Below are 16,028 nucleotides of genomic sequence, written 5' to 3'. Positions count from 1 at the left end.
GGCGAGGCGACAAATCTAAGGCGAATTCAGATTAACAGGAAGTGTTTAATATCTAAAGCAAAAAATGTCTTATTGGGATGAAACGCAGTGTGTATGTTCGGCCAAAGATTCCGATCGCATCGATGTGCCTATTTTGAGTCTCGAGTATAACGCCACCAACAGGCACCAGGAAGTGTGGCAGTCACAAAAGGTGGATTTCTTGACAGTTGCATGTGGTGAACTTTTAAATACTCCTCCTAGGATTTTCTTGCGATTGACACCAAAAGTGGTCAACATGATGCTGAGACATTGTAGATGATAAATTGTGAAGGGATTTTTGATATCTTGAACGCTGTTCCCATGGCAACACGTCAAACTTTACTTTCATTTTCAGGCATATTTAAGCTCTTGGCGTGCACTTTGGGTGCCTTAACATGCTCGAAAACAACGGACATTTGGCACAGATGTCAAAGTCACGTGCCACTAGGCTCATGCAAAGGCTGGAATATGGGCGTGGCAAGGGAGCTCTGTAGCGCCCCCTGTAATGCAAAAACAAACATTGGGGCACAGATCAAGCAAACATGTACGCACATGTACGAGAGTTGGTACGCATATAGATCGCATCGACCCAAACAACTTTCACCCTCAAACATTTTAGCTCCGCCCAACAGGAAGTCAGCTATTTTGGATTGTTTCAAAAATGCATGCGGTGAACTTTTAAATACTCCTCATAGAGGATTCATGCGAATGACACCTAACGTGGTGAACATGATGCCGAGACCTTGTAGATGATAAATTGCGAAGGGATTTTTGATATCTCGAACGGTTCTGCCATGGTGAGGCGACAAATTTATGGCGAATTCAGAGAAACAGGAAGTGTCTAATATCTAAGGCAAAAAATGTCTTATTGTGATGACACGCGGGTTGTTTGTTCATCTGAAGATTCCGATCGCAGCGATGTGCCTATTGTGACTCCCGGGAATAGCGCCACCACCAGGCGCCAGGAAGTGTGTAGGTCACAAAGGTGAATTTTTTTGTCAGTTCCATGCGATGTTCTTTTAAATACTCCTTCTAGGATTTTCATGCGATTGAGACGAGAAGTGGTCAACATGATGCCGAGACATTGTAGATGATAAATTGCGAAGGGATTTTTGATATCTCAAACGCCGTTCCAATGGCAATGCTGCAAACTTCACTTTTATTTCAGGCATATTTAAGGCTCTTGACTCGTTTAGATTAACATTAAAGTTGACACACACATCAGAGTTTTCGGCTGTTAAGTGTGCACAAAAAGGTCAGACATAGGCGTGTCTCTTAGGTGGCTCACTAGCGCCCCCTTTTGTCTAAAGTCTGGGGTTTCTTTTAGCTACAGTCCCCAAATGGCTCAGTAACAACATTAAATAGCCCACTGATATTAACCCACTTGATGCCCTTGCCCACCGTGCATCGTTTTCTCGGACGCACCGTGTAGCGGTAAAAAAAACGTGCGAGGGCCCGCCATTGCTGCTTGCAGCTATATTTTTTATTATTATTATTATTATTTTTTTTTTTTTTTTTTTAACACTTTTGGACTTTTTGGGGGCCTTAACATACTCAAAAACTCTTGAAAATTGGCACAGACGTCAGAGTCGTCCGTCATCGCAGAAATCCAAAGGCTGGAACACGGGCGTGGCACGGGGGCTCTATAGCGCCCCCTGTAATGCAAAAAAAAACTTTGATGCACAGATCGGACAAAAATGAGCGCACATGTACGAGAATTGGTACGCATATAGATCTCATCGACCCGAACAACTTTCGCCCTCTAACATTTAAGCTCCGCCCAACAGGAAGTCGGCTATTTTGGATTGTTTAAACAATGCATGCGTTGAACTTTTAAATACTCCTCCTAGTGGATTCATGGGATTGACACCAAATGTGGTGATCATGATGCCGGGACATTGTACTGTTTAAATTGCGAAGGGATTTTTGATATCTCGAACGGTTCTGTCATGGCGAGGCGAGGAATTTATGGCGAATTCAGAGAAACAGGAAGTGTCTAATATCTAAGGCAAAAAATATCTTATTGTGATGCCATGCGGGGTTTTTGTTCATCTGAAGATTCCGATCGCATTGATGTGCCTATTGTGACTCCCGGGTATAGCGCCACCACCAGGCGCCAGGAAGTGCGTCAGTCACAAAGCTGGATTTTTTTTGACAGTTCCATGTTATGTTCTTTTAAATACTCCTTCTAGAAAAATCATGCAATTGACACCAAAAGTGGTCAACATGAAGCCGAGAGATTGTAGATGATAAATTGCGAAGGGATTTTTGATATCTCAAACGCTGTTCCCATGGCAACGCGTCAAATTTTACTTTCATTTTAAAGGCATATTTAAGCCTTTCAGTTGACGCCGATGTTCCTTTAAATACTCCATCTAGGATATTCATGCGATTGACACCAAAAGTGGTCAACATGATGCTGAGGCATAGTAGATGATAAATTGCAAAGGGATTTTTGATATCTCAAACGCTGTTCCCATGGCAACGCGTCAAATTATACTTTCATTTTAAAGGCATATTTAAGCCTTTCAGTTGACGCCAATGTTCCTTTAAATACTCCTTCTAGGATATACATGCGATTGACACTAAAAGTGGTCAACATGATGCCAAGACATTGTAGATGATAAATTGCGAAGGGATTTTTGATATCTCGAACGCTGTTCCCATGGCAACCTGTCAAACTTTACTTTCATTTTTAAGGCATATTTAAACCTTACAGCTGCATGCGGTAAACTTTTAAATACTCCTCCTGGGGAAATAATGTGATTGACTCCAGAAGTGGTCAACATAATGCTGAGACATTGTAGATGATAAATTGCAAAGGGATTTTTGATATCTCGAACGCTGTTCCCATGGCAACGTGTCAAACTTTACTTTCATTTTAAAGGCATATTTAAGCCTTTCAGTTGCATCAATGTTCCTTTAAATACTCCTTCTAGAATAATCATGCAATTGACACCAAAAGTGGTCACCATGATGCTGAGGCATAGTAGATGATAAATTGCAAAGGGATTTTTGATATCTCGAACGCTGTTCCCATGGCAACGCCGCAAACTTTACTTTTATTTCAGGCATATTTAAGGCTCTTGACGTGCTTAGATTAACCTTAAAGTTGGCACACACATCAGAGTTGTCGGCTGTTAAGTGTGCACAAAAAGGTCAGACATAGGCGTGTCTCTTAAGTGGCTCACTAGTGCCCCCGTTTGTCTAAAATGTGGGGTTTCTTTTACCTACAGTCCCCAAATGGGTCAGTAACAACATTAAATAGCCCACTGATATTTACCCACTTGATGCCCTTGCCCACCGTGCATCGTTTTCTCGGACGCACCGTGTAGCGGTAAAAAAACGTGCGAGGGCCCGCCATTGCTGCTTGCAGCTATATTATTTTTATTTTTATTTTTATTTTTTTTAACACTTTTGGACTTTTTGGGGGCCTTAACATACTCGAAAACTCTTGAAATTTGGCACAGACGTCAGAGTCGTCCGTCATCGCAGAAATCCAAAGCCTGGAACACGGGCGTGGCACGGGGGCTCTATAGCGCCCCCTGTAATGCAAAAAAAAACATTGATGCACAGATCGGGCAAAAATTTACGCACATGTACGAGAGTTGGTACGCATATAGATCTCATCGACCCGAACAACTTTCGCCCTCTAACATTTAAGCTCCGCCCAACAGGAAGTCAGCTATTTTGGATTGTTTAAAAAATGCATTCGTTGAACTTTTAAATACTCCTCCTAGTGGATTCATGGGATTGACACCAAACGTGGTGATCATGATGTCGAGACATTGTACTTGCTAAATTGCGAAGGAATTTTTGATATCTCGAACGGTTCTGCCATGGCGAGGCGACGAATTTATGGCTAATTTAGAGAAACAGGAAGTGTCTAATTTCTAAGGCAAAAAATATCTTATTGTGATGCCATGCAGGGTGTTTGTTCGTCTGAAGATTCCGAACGCATCGATGTGCCTATTGTGACTCCCGGGTATAGCGCCACCACCAGGCGCCAGGAAGTGTGTCAGTCATGAACTTTTAAATACTTCTCCTAGGGAATTCATACGATTGACACCAAACGTGGTGAACATGATGCTGAGACATTGGACTTGCTAAATTGCGAAGGGATTTTTGATATCTCAAACGGTGTTGCCATGGCGAGGCGACAAATTTATGGCGAATTCAATGAAACAGGAAGTGTCTAATATCTAAAGCAAAAAATGTCTTATTGGGATGAAACGCAGTGTGTATGTTCGGCCAAGGATTCCGATCGCATCAATGTGCCTATTTTGAGTATCGGGTATAGCGCCACCAACAGGCACCAGGAAGTGTGGCAGTCACAAAAGGTGGATTTCTTGACAGTTGCATATGGTGAACTTTTGAATACTCCTCCTAGGATTTTCATGCGATTGACACCAAAAGCGGTCAACACGATGCTGAGACATTGTAGATGATAAATTGCGAAGGGATTTTTGATATCTCGAACGCTGTTCCCATGGCAACACGTCAAACTTTACTTTCATTTTCAGGCATATTTAAGCTCTTGGCGTGCACTTTGGGTGCCTTAACATGCTCGAAAACAACGGAAATTTGGCACAGATGTCAAAGTCACGTGCCACTAGGCTCATGCAAAGGCTGGAATATGGGCATGGCAAGGGAGCTCTGTAGCGCCCCCTGTAATGCAAAAAAATAACATTGATGCACAGATCGGGCAAAAATGTACGCACATGTACGGGAGTTGGTACGCATATAGATCTCATCGACCCGAACAACTTTCGCACTCTAAGATTTAAGCTCCGCCCAACAGGAAGTCGGCTATTTTGGATTGTTTAAAAAATGAATGCGTTGAACTTTTAAATACTCCTCCTAGTGGATTCATGGGATTGACACCAAACGTGGTGAACATGATGTCGAGACATTGGACTTGCTAAATTGCGAAGGGATTTTTGATATCTCGAACGGTTCTGCCATGGCGAGGCGACAAATTTATGGCGAAATCAGAGAAACAGGAAGTGTCTAATATCTAAGGCAAAACATTTCTTATTGCGATGCCAAGCGGGGTGTTTGTTCGCCTGAAGATTCCGATCGCATCGATGTGCCTATTGTGACTCCCGGGTATAGCGCCACCACCATGCGCCAGAAATGGTGTCAGTCACAAAGCTGGATTTTTTTGACAGTTCCATGCGATGTTCTTTTAAATACTACACCTAGGATTTTCATGCGATTGACACGAGAATTGGTCAACATGATGCCAAGACATTGTAGGTGATAAATTGCGAAGGGATTTTTGATATCTCAAACGCTGTTCCCATGGCAACCTGTCAAACTTTACTTTCATTTTTTAGGCATATTTAAACCTTACATCTGCGTGTGGTAAACTTTTAAATACTCCTCCTGAGGAAATTATGTGATTGACTCCAGAAGTGGTCAACATAATGCTGAGACATTGTAGATGATGAATTGTGAAGGGATTTTTGATATCTCAAACGCTGTTCCCATGGCAACGTGTCAAACTTTACTTTTATTCCAGGCATATTTAGGACTCTTGGCTTGCTTAGATTAACCTAAACGTTGGCACACACATCAGAGTTGTCGGCTGTTCAGAGTGGACAAATAGGTCAGACAAAGGCGTGTCTCTTTAGTGGCTCACTAGCGCCCCCGTTTGTCTAAAATGTGGGGTTTTTCTTTTACCTACAGTCCCCAAATGGCTCAGTAACAACATTAAATAGCCCACTGATGTTTACCCACTTGATGTCCTTGCCCACTGTGCATCGTTTTCTCGGACGCATCGTGTAGCGGTAAAAAAACGTGCGAGGGCCCGCCATTGCTGCTTGCAGCTATATTAAAGTTTGTAGTTCAAGCGGTAACTATGACTAATGTTTTTCACAATGTGTGTAAATTTCAGGTACACTGCAGTATATGGCTCCTGAAATCATAGATACAGGTCTGCGTGGGTACAGCAAGCCAGCAGATATCTGGTCCCTGGGCTGCACCATTATTGAAATGGCCACCGGAAAACCACCCTTTTATGAGCTCGGGGAACCACAGGCTGCCATGTTTAAGGTCATTAATACTTTCTTGTAAGGATGCACAGATACAACATTTCTGTGCCGATACTGATATTCAGTGACTTAGAATTACATCATGTTTTGCTTTTTACTCCGTGTAATCTTAGAAGTGCATAGCGTAGTTGAGTCAATTCAATATAATCACACAGTATGAGCTCTGATGAGTTTTTCTGCCTCTTTGATTGTTAGGATATAATGCCCTGTTTTTAAACAATTGTCCGAAAGTGGAAAAATGCTTTTATATTCCAATACCGTTTATAAGATGGTGTATTGGTGCATCCTTACTTGCTTTTGGACTGTTTTAATTAAACCGTTATGCTAAATAGTATAGTACATTTATGATAGTATTGTTGTACTGTATGTTGTGGTAAAAAGTGAGTAAAATAAAAAGATGCAATTCTCAAAATAATAAATGTTTTATTTTATTATGCACGTGGGCTTTTATAAACAGAATGAATGTGATCGGCATAAACAAACAGTGTGCAAAGTCCTTTCATTATTATTTTATAACCAGCTGTCATTAATTATTTGTGCCATTTGAAAATAAAACACTTTATTCATCAGTCATACAGGTGTTGGTGAGTTAGATGATTAGTTATACTGTAGTGTTGGTTGTGTTTGTGCAGGTTGGAATGTTTAAGATCCATCCAGAGATTCCTGAATCCATGTCCACTGAAGCCAAAGCGTTTATCCTGCGCTGTTTTGAACCCGATCCAGACACTCGAGCCACATCCAATGATCTGCTCACTCATGAGTTCCTGACTGTCACCTCACGAAAGAAACGATCCAAGACCAACAATTTCACAGGTCTGATACTTCATATCACCAGGCACAGACATTCAATCCTGTTACTTACAAAGTATTGTATGTTTTTTATTTACAGTCATTCATTGAATTTAGTTTTTAAAGCTCCTGTTCTTTCTGTGTTTTTGAAGCTTTGATTGTGTGTACAGTGCGCAATATAACATGTGTTCATGTTTCACCTGTAAAAAACGCTGAATTTCTTTTACACAATTTACTTATCTGTATAGCGCTGTTTTTTCTGTTTTAAAAACGGGCTGATGTCTTCCTTGTTCTATGAAGTCCCTCCTTCAGAAATACGTATTGAGTTCTGATTGTGTAGTTTGTTTAGTGTGTTGTGATTCAATAGCAGCTTAGCTTTCCGTTGGCTTAGCTGGGGACTGACGTATTCCTGTGGGCGGAGTTTAGTCAAAAAACTGTTTTACTGACGTCATTAAAGCAGGAAGTAGAGGCCTGAAGTCCAAACCAGCCGTTCGCTGTAGGCTTTAAAAGGGGAATTCTGTTAAAGAAAATATATCGCCTGACATTGAACTTTAAGCTTTATCATTTTACAGGTATTATTTATGCTACTATAGCAACATTACGCACTAACTAGGGTTTAAGAAATGGGATCAGGAAGAACGTGGCCTTTTAATTAGTTTTTCTCAATTCACAATTAAAACAAAGCAGCTTTAAAGGGACACAAGGCAGCATTTTTATGTTAATAAATCATCTTCGTAAGTCAGTATATGGTTAAGTGACTCATTACATGACGAATGAAGACTCTCTCGTCCGCCCAAACCGTCTGTAGGAAGAAAACCCCACTTGCAAGTTCGCTGTATCCGACCCGGTGTCCTTCAGTCTCGCAAAGTCTCAGATATCGCGAGAAGTAGGATCACTTTACGGCACACAACACAGAGGCAGGCGAGCGAAACACGGCTAGCGATTGTTGGAAATGGCAGAGCCGGGGAGCTCGTAGAGAAATATTACGCAGACTTGCCTGGTTTCCCTTTAACTCTTTCCCCGCCAGCGTCTTTTAAAAAAGTTGCCAGCCAGCGCCAGCATTTTTCATGATTTTTACAAAAGTTTAATGCCTTCCAGAAAATGTTCTTCTTTAAATATATAAAAAAACAATATATCAGATGAAAGAACAGACCCTCTGCTTTCAAACAAAAAAACTGTTTCATCCTACCTTCATTAGTTCTCTTGCAATCACCTCTCAAACATGGGTAGGTTTCTTCAAAAAGGATTCTTCTTTTGCGAAGGACTTTTGATAGAGATCTGATGCAGAGCGATCTTTAAAACATACACAGAGTTCTTTCTCTTTCACGTGAGGCGCTACTTCCAGGTTGTATAAGTTGCGGAAGTGTGCCACCTGGTGGATAATAGAGGTATTGCAGAAAGCCGGAAAATCTCGTCATTGGCGGGGAAGCCTTTTCTCTTAATTGATGATATATCTTGTCAATGGCGGCGAAAGAGTTAAAGAAAACATTTCAGTCTAGTGGTCCTCATTGGACATTATGCTTCAACATTACATACATTAATGCTTAAACAGAAATTATGTTTACAGTTATGTTTTGAACCCACTTTGTACCTCCTCTCGTTTCTTCAATTGTATTTTGTCTTTTTTTAACAGCTCTGACACCAGGAACTGGTAAGTCTTGTTCATTTTCTTTAAAAATTGTTGTATAATAATGTTTAAAATACAGTTCATTTCGGTCCTTGGTTTATTTAAAGGGGACATATCATGAAAATCTGACTTTTTCCATGCCTAAGTGCTATAATTGGTCCCCAGTGCTTCCATCAACCTAGGTCAACCCAGTAAGTTAGTTTTGGTAAACCATTCTTTTTAAGTATGTGAAAAAATAGGTCATTGAAATTTGGCTCCCCTTGTTATGTCAGAAGGGGATCTTATTATAATAATATCACCCCTTAATCTGCACTATCCAAAAACAGCACTGCCATTTAGCGCAGAGACAGAATAATTGACAGCACAATTGAGTTTCAATTTCAACAAACCACCATTATGGCGATCAGTGTTTGCAATTCATCAGCTCATTTGCATTTTAAAGGACACTCCTGAAAACGGCACATTTTTGTTCACACCTATAAAGTAGCAATTTTACATCCTATAATAAATTATCTATATGGTATTTTGAGCTAAAACTTCACATACACGCTCTGGGGACACCAAAGATTTATTTTACATCTTAAAAAATCCTCATGAAATGTCCCCTTTAACACATCTATGACCGATGTACTCTATGATTCTGTGTATCACTGCATGTAAACATATGTGAAACACTCTGTTACTGTTCAGTGTCGATCAGGAACTATTTTATCCAGCAAAATTCCTTTTTACTGTGTGATAACCATTTTATAAAAGCAATAAGGTATTTAAGGCTGTGCTGTGTCACTCATGACTGAACGGGTTGCATTAGAACCACGTCATGCCTAACAATGCCTTTCAGCCGTGACTTATTCACAAAACAGCACAGTCTCTCGTACCTTATTGCTTACTTGCTATATAGTTTCGTGTAACGTCAGGTGTCGTGTGTCCTAGAGTACCTGCGCAGCATTTCACTTCCTGTTCCTGTGGTGGTAGAAGACACCAGTAGCAGCAGTGAATACGGTTCTGTGTCACCTGACAATGAGCTCGGCTCCAACCCCTTTAACTTCAAACCCAGCACCAAGTGCTACAGTGAGAGAGAGGTCAAAGGTCCACGGTCACTTTTCCTGAGGTCAGCATTCAGATTTAACAATAATTTTTTTCTTTTTACTACACCGGTTCCACCGGTTTCACGGTCAAGGCTTCAGGCTAGTCCTAGACTAAAACACACGTTTGAGCTGTCTCAACTGAAAATAACCTATTTTTTAAATATGCCAGTGCTATTGTTTTGTCTCAGTAGTCAGGACACACACCAGCAACTTGTTCATAAAAAATGCTTAAACATCTTAAAGGCCTAGACCTGTTTTTAGCTAAACCTTGTTTGTGATACCCGACCATAGGGTGTTTTATTTTGGATTCATGTGTAAATATGCCCCTCTATAATTGGTGTGTTAGTATTCCTGTGGAAAACTTTGAAGACCACAGTGCTCCGCCCTCTCCCGAGGAGAAAGACTCTGGATTCTTCATGTTGAGGAAGGACAGTGAGAGGAGGGCGACTTTACACCGAATCCTGACAGAGGACAGAGAGAAAATTGTGCTTCACCTGCAGGAGGCGCTGTCACAGGTGAGCTCGCATTACACATCACGGCCGGTTAATGTGTGTTATCTCGTTTGTGCATGTTTTCCGGTGGTTGAATCTTATGAAAACATGGCCTGGTCGTATTTCACGCCACAATTAAAACCATAAAAGAAGTCCATGCCACTCGTGTACTATATTTTAGGTTGTGGGATTATTATTGTGTGTTCAGTTTTCATTCATTAAAAAATCTCATTTGTTGTTGCATGAAGGGAAACAAACACTGACTTTGTTGTCTAACAAATTATGTCCTTGATATGAACGTAACCCTATCTGTGAAGCTAACAAATCGATTCATATTAATAGGGGTGTCATGATTCTCCAAATCCACGATTCAATTAAATGTTTACGGTTCTAACGTTACGATTCGTTTCTTGATTTTTCCTTTTTTTTAAAGAACGGGTTTCTATGCCATTTTTAGACTAGACATTTATGAAATATAATATCTGACCTTGAACCCGGACATGCCCTGCCATGTTAGTTGTGCTGCCAGTGGAAAAATATGGTACACGCACATACCTGATAAAACAAAACTGTAAAGATCAGCTCGCGTGGTGTCTCCTGCATCTGCCATGCTAGCTTTTAACTGGCTGTAGCTAGCGAAGTTAGAGGAGGTTGACTCGGAGCACTCAACACGTGTGTTTTTTTCACTTACCAAGCAAACCAGACGTGAAATGGGGGCGTGGCATCGATTCAATTTTTTTATTAGAAGTTCGAGGTTGTGACTTAATTTCGATTTTAAATCGTGACACCCTTACATATGAATGCATTACATTTCAGTTTTAATATTTACTGTAAGTGTGAATGAGCTAGGGGTGGGCGATATGGGAAAAATATATCGTGATTAGTTTAGGAAAAATCAAGATTTTTCACGGTTCTTTTCCGTGTTGGTTTTTTAAAGGCCATTAAAGGATAAGTCAATTTTTTAAAAATAAATCCAGATAATTTACTCACCACTTTGTCCAGTCGAGAAGAAACATTTCAGGATTTTTCTCATTTTAATGGACTTTAATGGACCCCAACACTTAACACTAGACTCAACACTTCACAGTTTTTTTCACCGGAGTTTCAAAAGACTAAACGATTCCAAACGAGGCATAAAGGTCTTATCTAGCGAAACGATTGTCATTTTTGACAAGAAAAATAAAAAATATGCACTTTTAAACCACAACTTCTCGTCTTCCTCCGGTCCTGTGACGCGCCAACGCGACCTTACGTTAAGAGGTCACGGATGATGTATGCGAAACTACGCCCCAGTGCTTACAAGTGTGGAGAAAGAGGAGCGTTCCGACATTTTTGTATGTGGAATGATACTAATTAATGTCTTTGTGTCAGTTTATTGTTTTAAATGGTCCGCAAATGTGGGTTTCATATATGTAGCACAGATATCAGCAGATACACACGTATCAGCAGATGTTATTCTAAGCCAGGGGTGTCAAACTCATTTTAGGCTGTGGGCCGGATGGTAAATAACGCCATGAAGTGCGGGCCGGATAATTTTTTTAAACCTTAGTGTGCTGATAATTGTGTTAAAATTAACTTAACAAACCAATTAATTAGTTTGTTTAGCAAGAAAACCAGAGAAACACAAAGCTCTGTGAAAACTACATTTCATAAGGTCACACTCATACTGTATATTATACACACAAATTTACATCTGAACAAAACCCACTGGCCTTATAGGTTGAAAAGCTTTAATTTAACTTCTTTTGCCTCAATGCCAAACTTATTTATAAACCATTCACTTTTCTTTGGAATATATTTGTAATGAGAACAGTCATTTAGAAAATGCTAGATGGGGCAGTGGCCCAAACCAAAAATGGCACTATGGGGGGTGGTACTATTATTATGGTTTTAATAAAGTATTTTAAAAATTATGTGTTATATTACTAGCATCAACTTAGAAGTGATTATAATGGGAATTATAATAAGAATTAAAGTGTGACAATCTGCTAAATATTCAATATGATTTACCTGCTGGCTTGATGGAGCTTTGAATCCATGTTTGCAATGTTGAACTGCTGCTAAAAGCCTCTCTTTCCGTTCTCTGTTGTTATTTTGTGAAGGCATTGGTGTTTTTTGTATTTTTTGTCTACAAAGTGTGCCAACAACAGCAAATTTAGTGTCTATATTAACTTAGATCTGATCGGGAACATTAAATCGATTAGACAAGCATTGTAACGTTAATAAGAATGTGGATATTTTGTTTTTGTTAGCTTGCTAAGTTGTTAGCACTTTTAGAACACTGACAGCAAATCATTACCGGAAGAAATACATAAACATACTTACAAATTACTAATTCTGCGGTTTAACAACTGATATAATGTAATGAATCCACCTTTTAATGCAACGAACTTCGGAAACTGTTGTCTTCGCTCTCCAGGCAGAGAGTGGACACAGAGATGCTGCGGAGCGGGCGAGAAAACACGAAGTGGATCACCGGAATCAGTGGATCGTTAGCGGAGCGGTAACAATAAAACAGCAAGATTTTTGGGCACCGTGTTTACTCTATGTTCCGCGTTTTGCTGCTTTCCGCAAGTCTCTCATATTAAAAACGAACTAGACACCCGCCTAAAAGGGTTTTTAAAATATGTATTTAATATTTAATAATACTGTATAAATCATCACGCGGGCCGGATTGGACACCTTTGCGGGCCGTATCCGGCCCGCGGGCCGCATGTTTGACACCCCTGTTCTAAGCAATTGAATATCGGCACGGGTATTTTTTTATCGGTGCATCACTAATAACCACAATTATTGGCGAAAAATAAAAAAATTAAAATTGTAGCTGGAGTCATGTTAACATCTCTCTGCAACGAAGTCCTTACTCTGATTATTGGAAATGATTGCATTATAGGTGTACATGTAAACATAGTCACGTTCAAGCTGATCTTGTGGTGATTTGTGTCTCTACAGGGATCTGAGGAGACCAGACTGAAGCATCAGCACATCTCCACACTGGTGGCAAGTCTGGGTGATTTTGTGAGGATGGCAGACAGAAAAATAGTTGCCAACACTCTCTCTCAGCTTAAACTGGAGCTGGACTTTGATAGCACAGCGATCAGTCAACTGCAGGTGGCGCTGTTTGGATTTCAGGATGCAGTGAGTGTTTCTTTACCATTTGACTTAAAGGTTTCGCTTCCTCGCTTTATTCTGGTATATTAAATAACAACCTGCCAATTTCTGCTGGATAAAATCAAGTCATGTGTTTAATATTTTAATTTGTGACACATCACAGAAATCCCAATACTGAAGTTTAATGTGTGCGTTTTCTCTTCAGGTTAATAAAGTCCTGCGGAATCACAACATAAAGCCGCACTGGATGTTTGCCCTGGATAACATCATCAGAAAGGCGGTACAGACCGCTATCGTCATACTAGTACCTGGTAAACATAAGCAGAGCTTCATTATAAAACAAACATTCATTGTAATTGTTTAATTATTCTTGTGACGTTCTTACACAGATCACAAAAGGAGGTTTTTAAGTTTTAAACCCTAGTTATTATTGCATTATCACTGACATTACAGATCTGTAGGTCTCTATTTTATCTGGCACGACCATTTCATGTCACTTTTTATAAGGTGACATTGGGGTGTTTGATTAGAGAGATGTCCAAAATGTGTTGTATCCAAAATCTCCAAGGAAATGATATTGTGTGTTTTAATGGTTGACGTCGATGTGTTTCATGTTTGTTGTTTGTTGTTCGTTTACTTTCAGAATTGCGGCCACACTTCACGTTGGCTTCTGAGAGCGACGCAGCAGATCAGGAGGAAATCGATGATGATGTCGGTCCTCAGATAAGCAGTGACATAGCGCCACCTATAGCTCATCACGACGACACAGTGGTCACGTCTGGAGTGAGCACGCTCAGTTCAACAGTTTCCCATGAGTCTCAGAGTGCTCAGCGATCCATCAGCATGGAGCTGGGGTGCATGAAGCTAGAAACCAAGAGGTGAGCATCTCAGTATACTCTGTTTAAAGGTACAATATGTTATTTTTTTACCATTAAGCAACAGCAAACATTTATCAGTGTGACATCACATTAACAAGAGAATCAAAGCAGCATGTCTAAGGAGACTGATCTGGTTTAATGGGGATTTAACCTGATAAGGATCACTGTGCCGTACACACCATACCCCCTCCCTCGGACGTGAGGCTGCATAAACTTCATTGTAACTTTGAAGCATTAAATGCGGCATAAAGCATAATATGATTTATAGCAGTCATAAAACTGTAATCTAGTTATTAGTTAACTGAACCCGGGTGGCACCGATTTAGGTTATTTACTGACCTTCAAAATCTTCCCTTTATCCGCTTCGGTGAAATTGTCCCATACAAATTGTTCATAAATCCCCTAAAGTACAAGGAAATGGAATATCCAAGCCTTTTAATCCAAAACCATTAGTTCGCCTCACAATCTTGATGTTTCTGACCGAATTACGATATAAATACTGTAAATAATTAGTTCACTAACGGACCTTCGTTCGAATATCACTTCTCATTCAAGACTTATAAGGCTACATGTGGGTGATGTGTTTATTTGGCCATTTCTGAGGAACAAATACGCCCCCTTGTGGAATTTTTTGCCGTTTCATAAGGGGCTGGACACACCAAAACTTTTAAACGCGGCTGAAAACGCCTTGAGGACGCCGAATGCCAGCTGTTTTTCAGCTGAGTGCCAGCTTTCTTCAGCTGAGCGCTTTGATAGCTGTGATACTTCAGCTGCGAGGCGGTTGGTTGCTGTGGTAATGTCCCGCCCCTCCTCCACTGTGATTGGGCGGCCGTGTGAGAACTGACATTGACGAGCGGAGCTTTTCTCCCAATGTTGAATCTCTTTCAACTCTCGACGCTCAGCGCCGAGCGTGGAAAAACCGCCGAGCGCCGGTTTTCAGCGCGGAAAAAACCCGCTAGCTGCTGGCTTATTTGAAAAACGCCGAGCTTCCATTGGAAACAATTGAAAACATGCGCCGGCCGCGGGCATAAAAGTTTTGATGTACACAACCCCTAAGAGGTTAAAAAATAGGAGTGGGTGGATTTTTTTTCATTGTAGGGTGTAGGGCTGCAACTAATGATTATTTTCATAGTCGATTAATTGGGCGGTTATGTGTTTCCTTCGATTAATCAACTAATCGAATAAAAACATAAATATTACTAGGCACTAAATTAGGGTATTTATTTATGTGTAGAGGTGTACTTTTAAAAGTCCAAAGCTACACACTACTACAGCGTTTTACTAATATAACCTTTATGAGATTTTAAGCCTTAAAGGGACACTTCACCCATTTGCATTAAGTTTTGTATAGTTAGAACCCCAGTCATGTTTTTGAATGGTTGTGCATCATTTCCTCAGTTGCCGCTGAGACAGGAGAAATACAGATTTCAGTGTTGCACTTCCTTCTTTCAATGATGTGATATGGCCAGCAGCCATATCACCCTGTAGCCCAAGACAGCTTGCCCACTGAAGCTAAGCAGGGCTGAGCCTGGTCAGTACTTGGATGGGAGACCACCTGGGAAAACCAGGTTGCTGCTGGTAGAGGTGTTAGTGAGACCAGCAGGGGGTGCTCACCCTGTGGTCTGTGTGGGTCCTAACACCCCAGTATAGTGATGGGGACACTATACTGTCAACAAGCACTGTCTTTCGGATGAGACGTTAAACCGAGGTCCTGACTCTCTGTGGTCATTAAAAATCCCAGGATGTCCTTCGAAAAAGAGTAGGGGTGTGCCCCGGCATCCTGGCCAAACTTGCCCATTGGCCTACTAATCATCCCTCATATTAATTGGCTATATCACTCGGTCTCCTCTCCACTAATAAGCTGGTGTGTGGTGAGCGTTCTGGCGCAATATGGCTGCCGTCGCATCATCCAGGTGGATGCTGCACATTGGTGGTGGTTGAGGAGATTCCCCCGTTCATATGTAAAGCGC

At 40.8% G+C, this 16,028-nt stretch overlaps 1 protein-coding gene and 1 pseudogene across 1 annotated transcript in view; both read left to right on the top strand.

The window, feature by feature from the left end:
• Positions 1-16,028, top strand: part of map3k5 (mitogen-activated protein kinase kinase kinase 5) — a 53,012-nt gene that overhangs the window by 32,209 nt on the left and 4,775 nt on the right. The window contains exons 19-26 of the mRNA XM_065268963.1: positions 5,918-6,075; positions 6,707-6,887; positions 8,497-8,514; positions 9,424-9,601; positions 9,925-10,093; positions 13,022-13,207; positions 13,386-13,491; positions 13,824-14,058. Coding sequence (XP_065125035.1) covers positions 5,918-6,075; positions 6,707-6,887; positions 8,497-8,514; positions 9,424-9,601; positions 9,925-10,093; positions 13,022-13,207; positions 13,386-13,491; positions 13,824-14,058 — 1,231 coding nt within the window. The remainder of the gene's footprint in view (positions 1-5,917; positions 6,076-6,706; positions 6,888-8,496; positions 8,515-9,423; positions 9,602-9,924; positions 10,094-13,021; positions 13,208-13,385; positions 13,492-13,823; positions 14,059-16,028) is intronic.
• LOC135750208 (5S ribosomal RNA) lies at positions 15,523-15,639 on the top strand (annotated as a pseudogene).

Source organism: Paramisgurnus dabryanus, chromosome 12 (assembly GCF_030506205.2).
Source record: "Paramisgurnus dabryanus chromosome 12, PD_genome_1.1, whole genome shotgun sequence".
Classification (NCBI taxonomy): domain Eukaryota; kingdom Metazoa; phylum Chordata; class Actinopteri; order Cypriniformes; family Cobitidae; genus Paramisgurnus; species Paramisgurnus dabryanus.
This window is presented reverse-complemented; position numbering and strand designations above follow the sequence as displayed.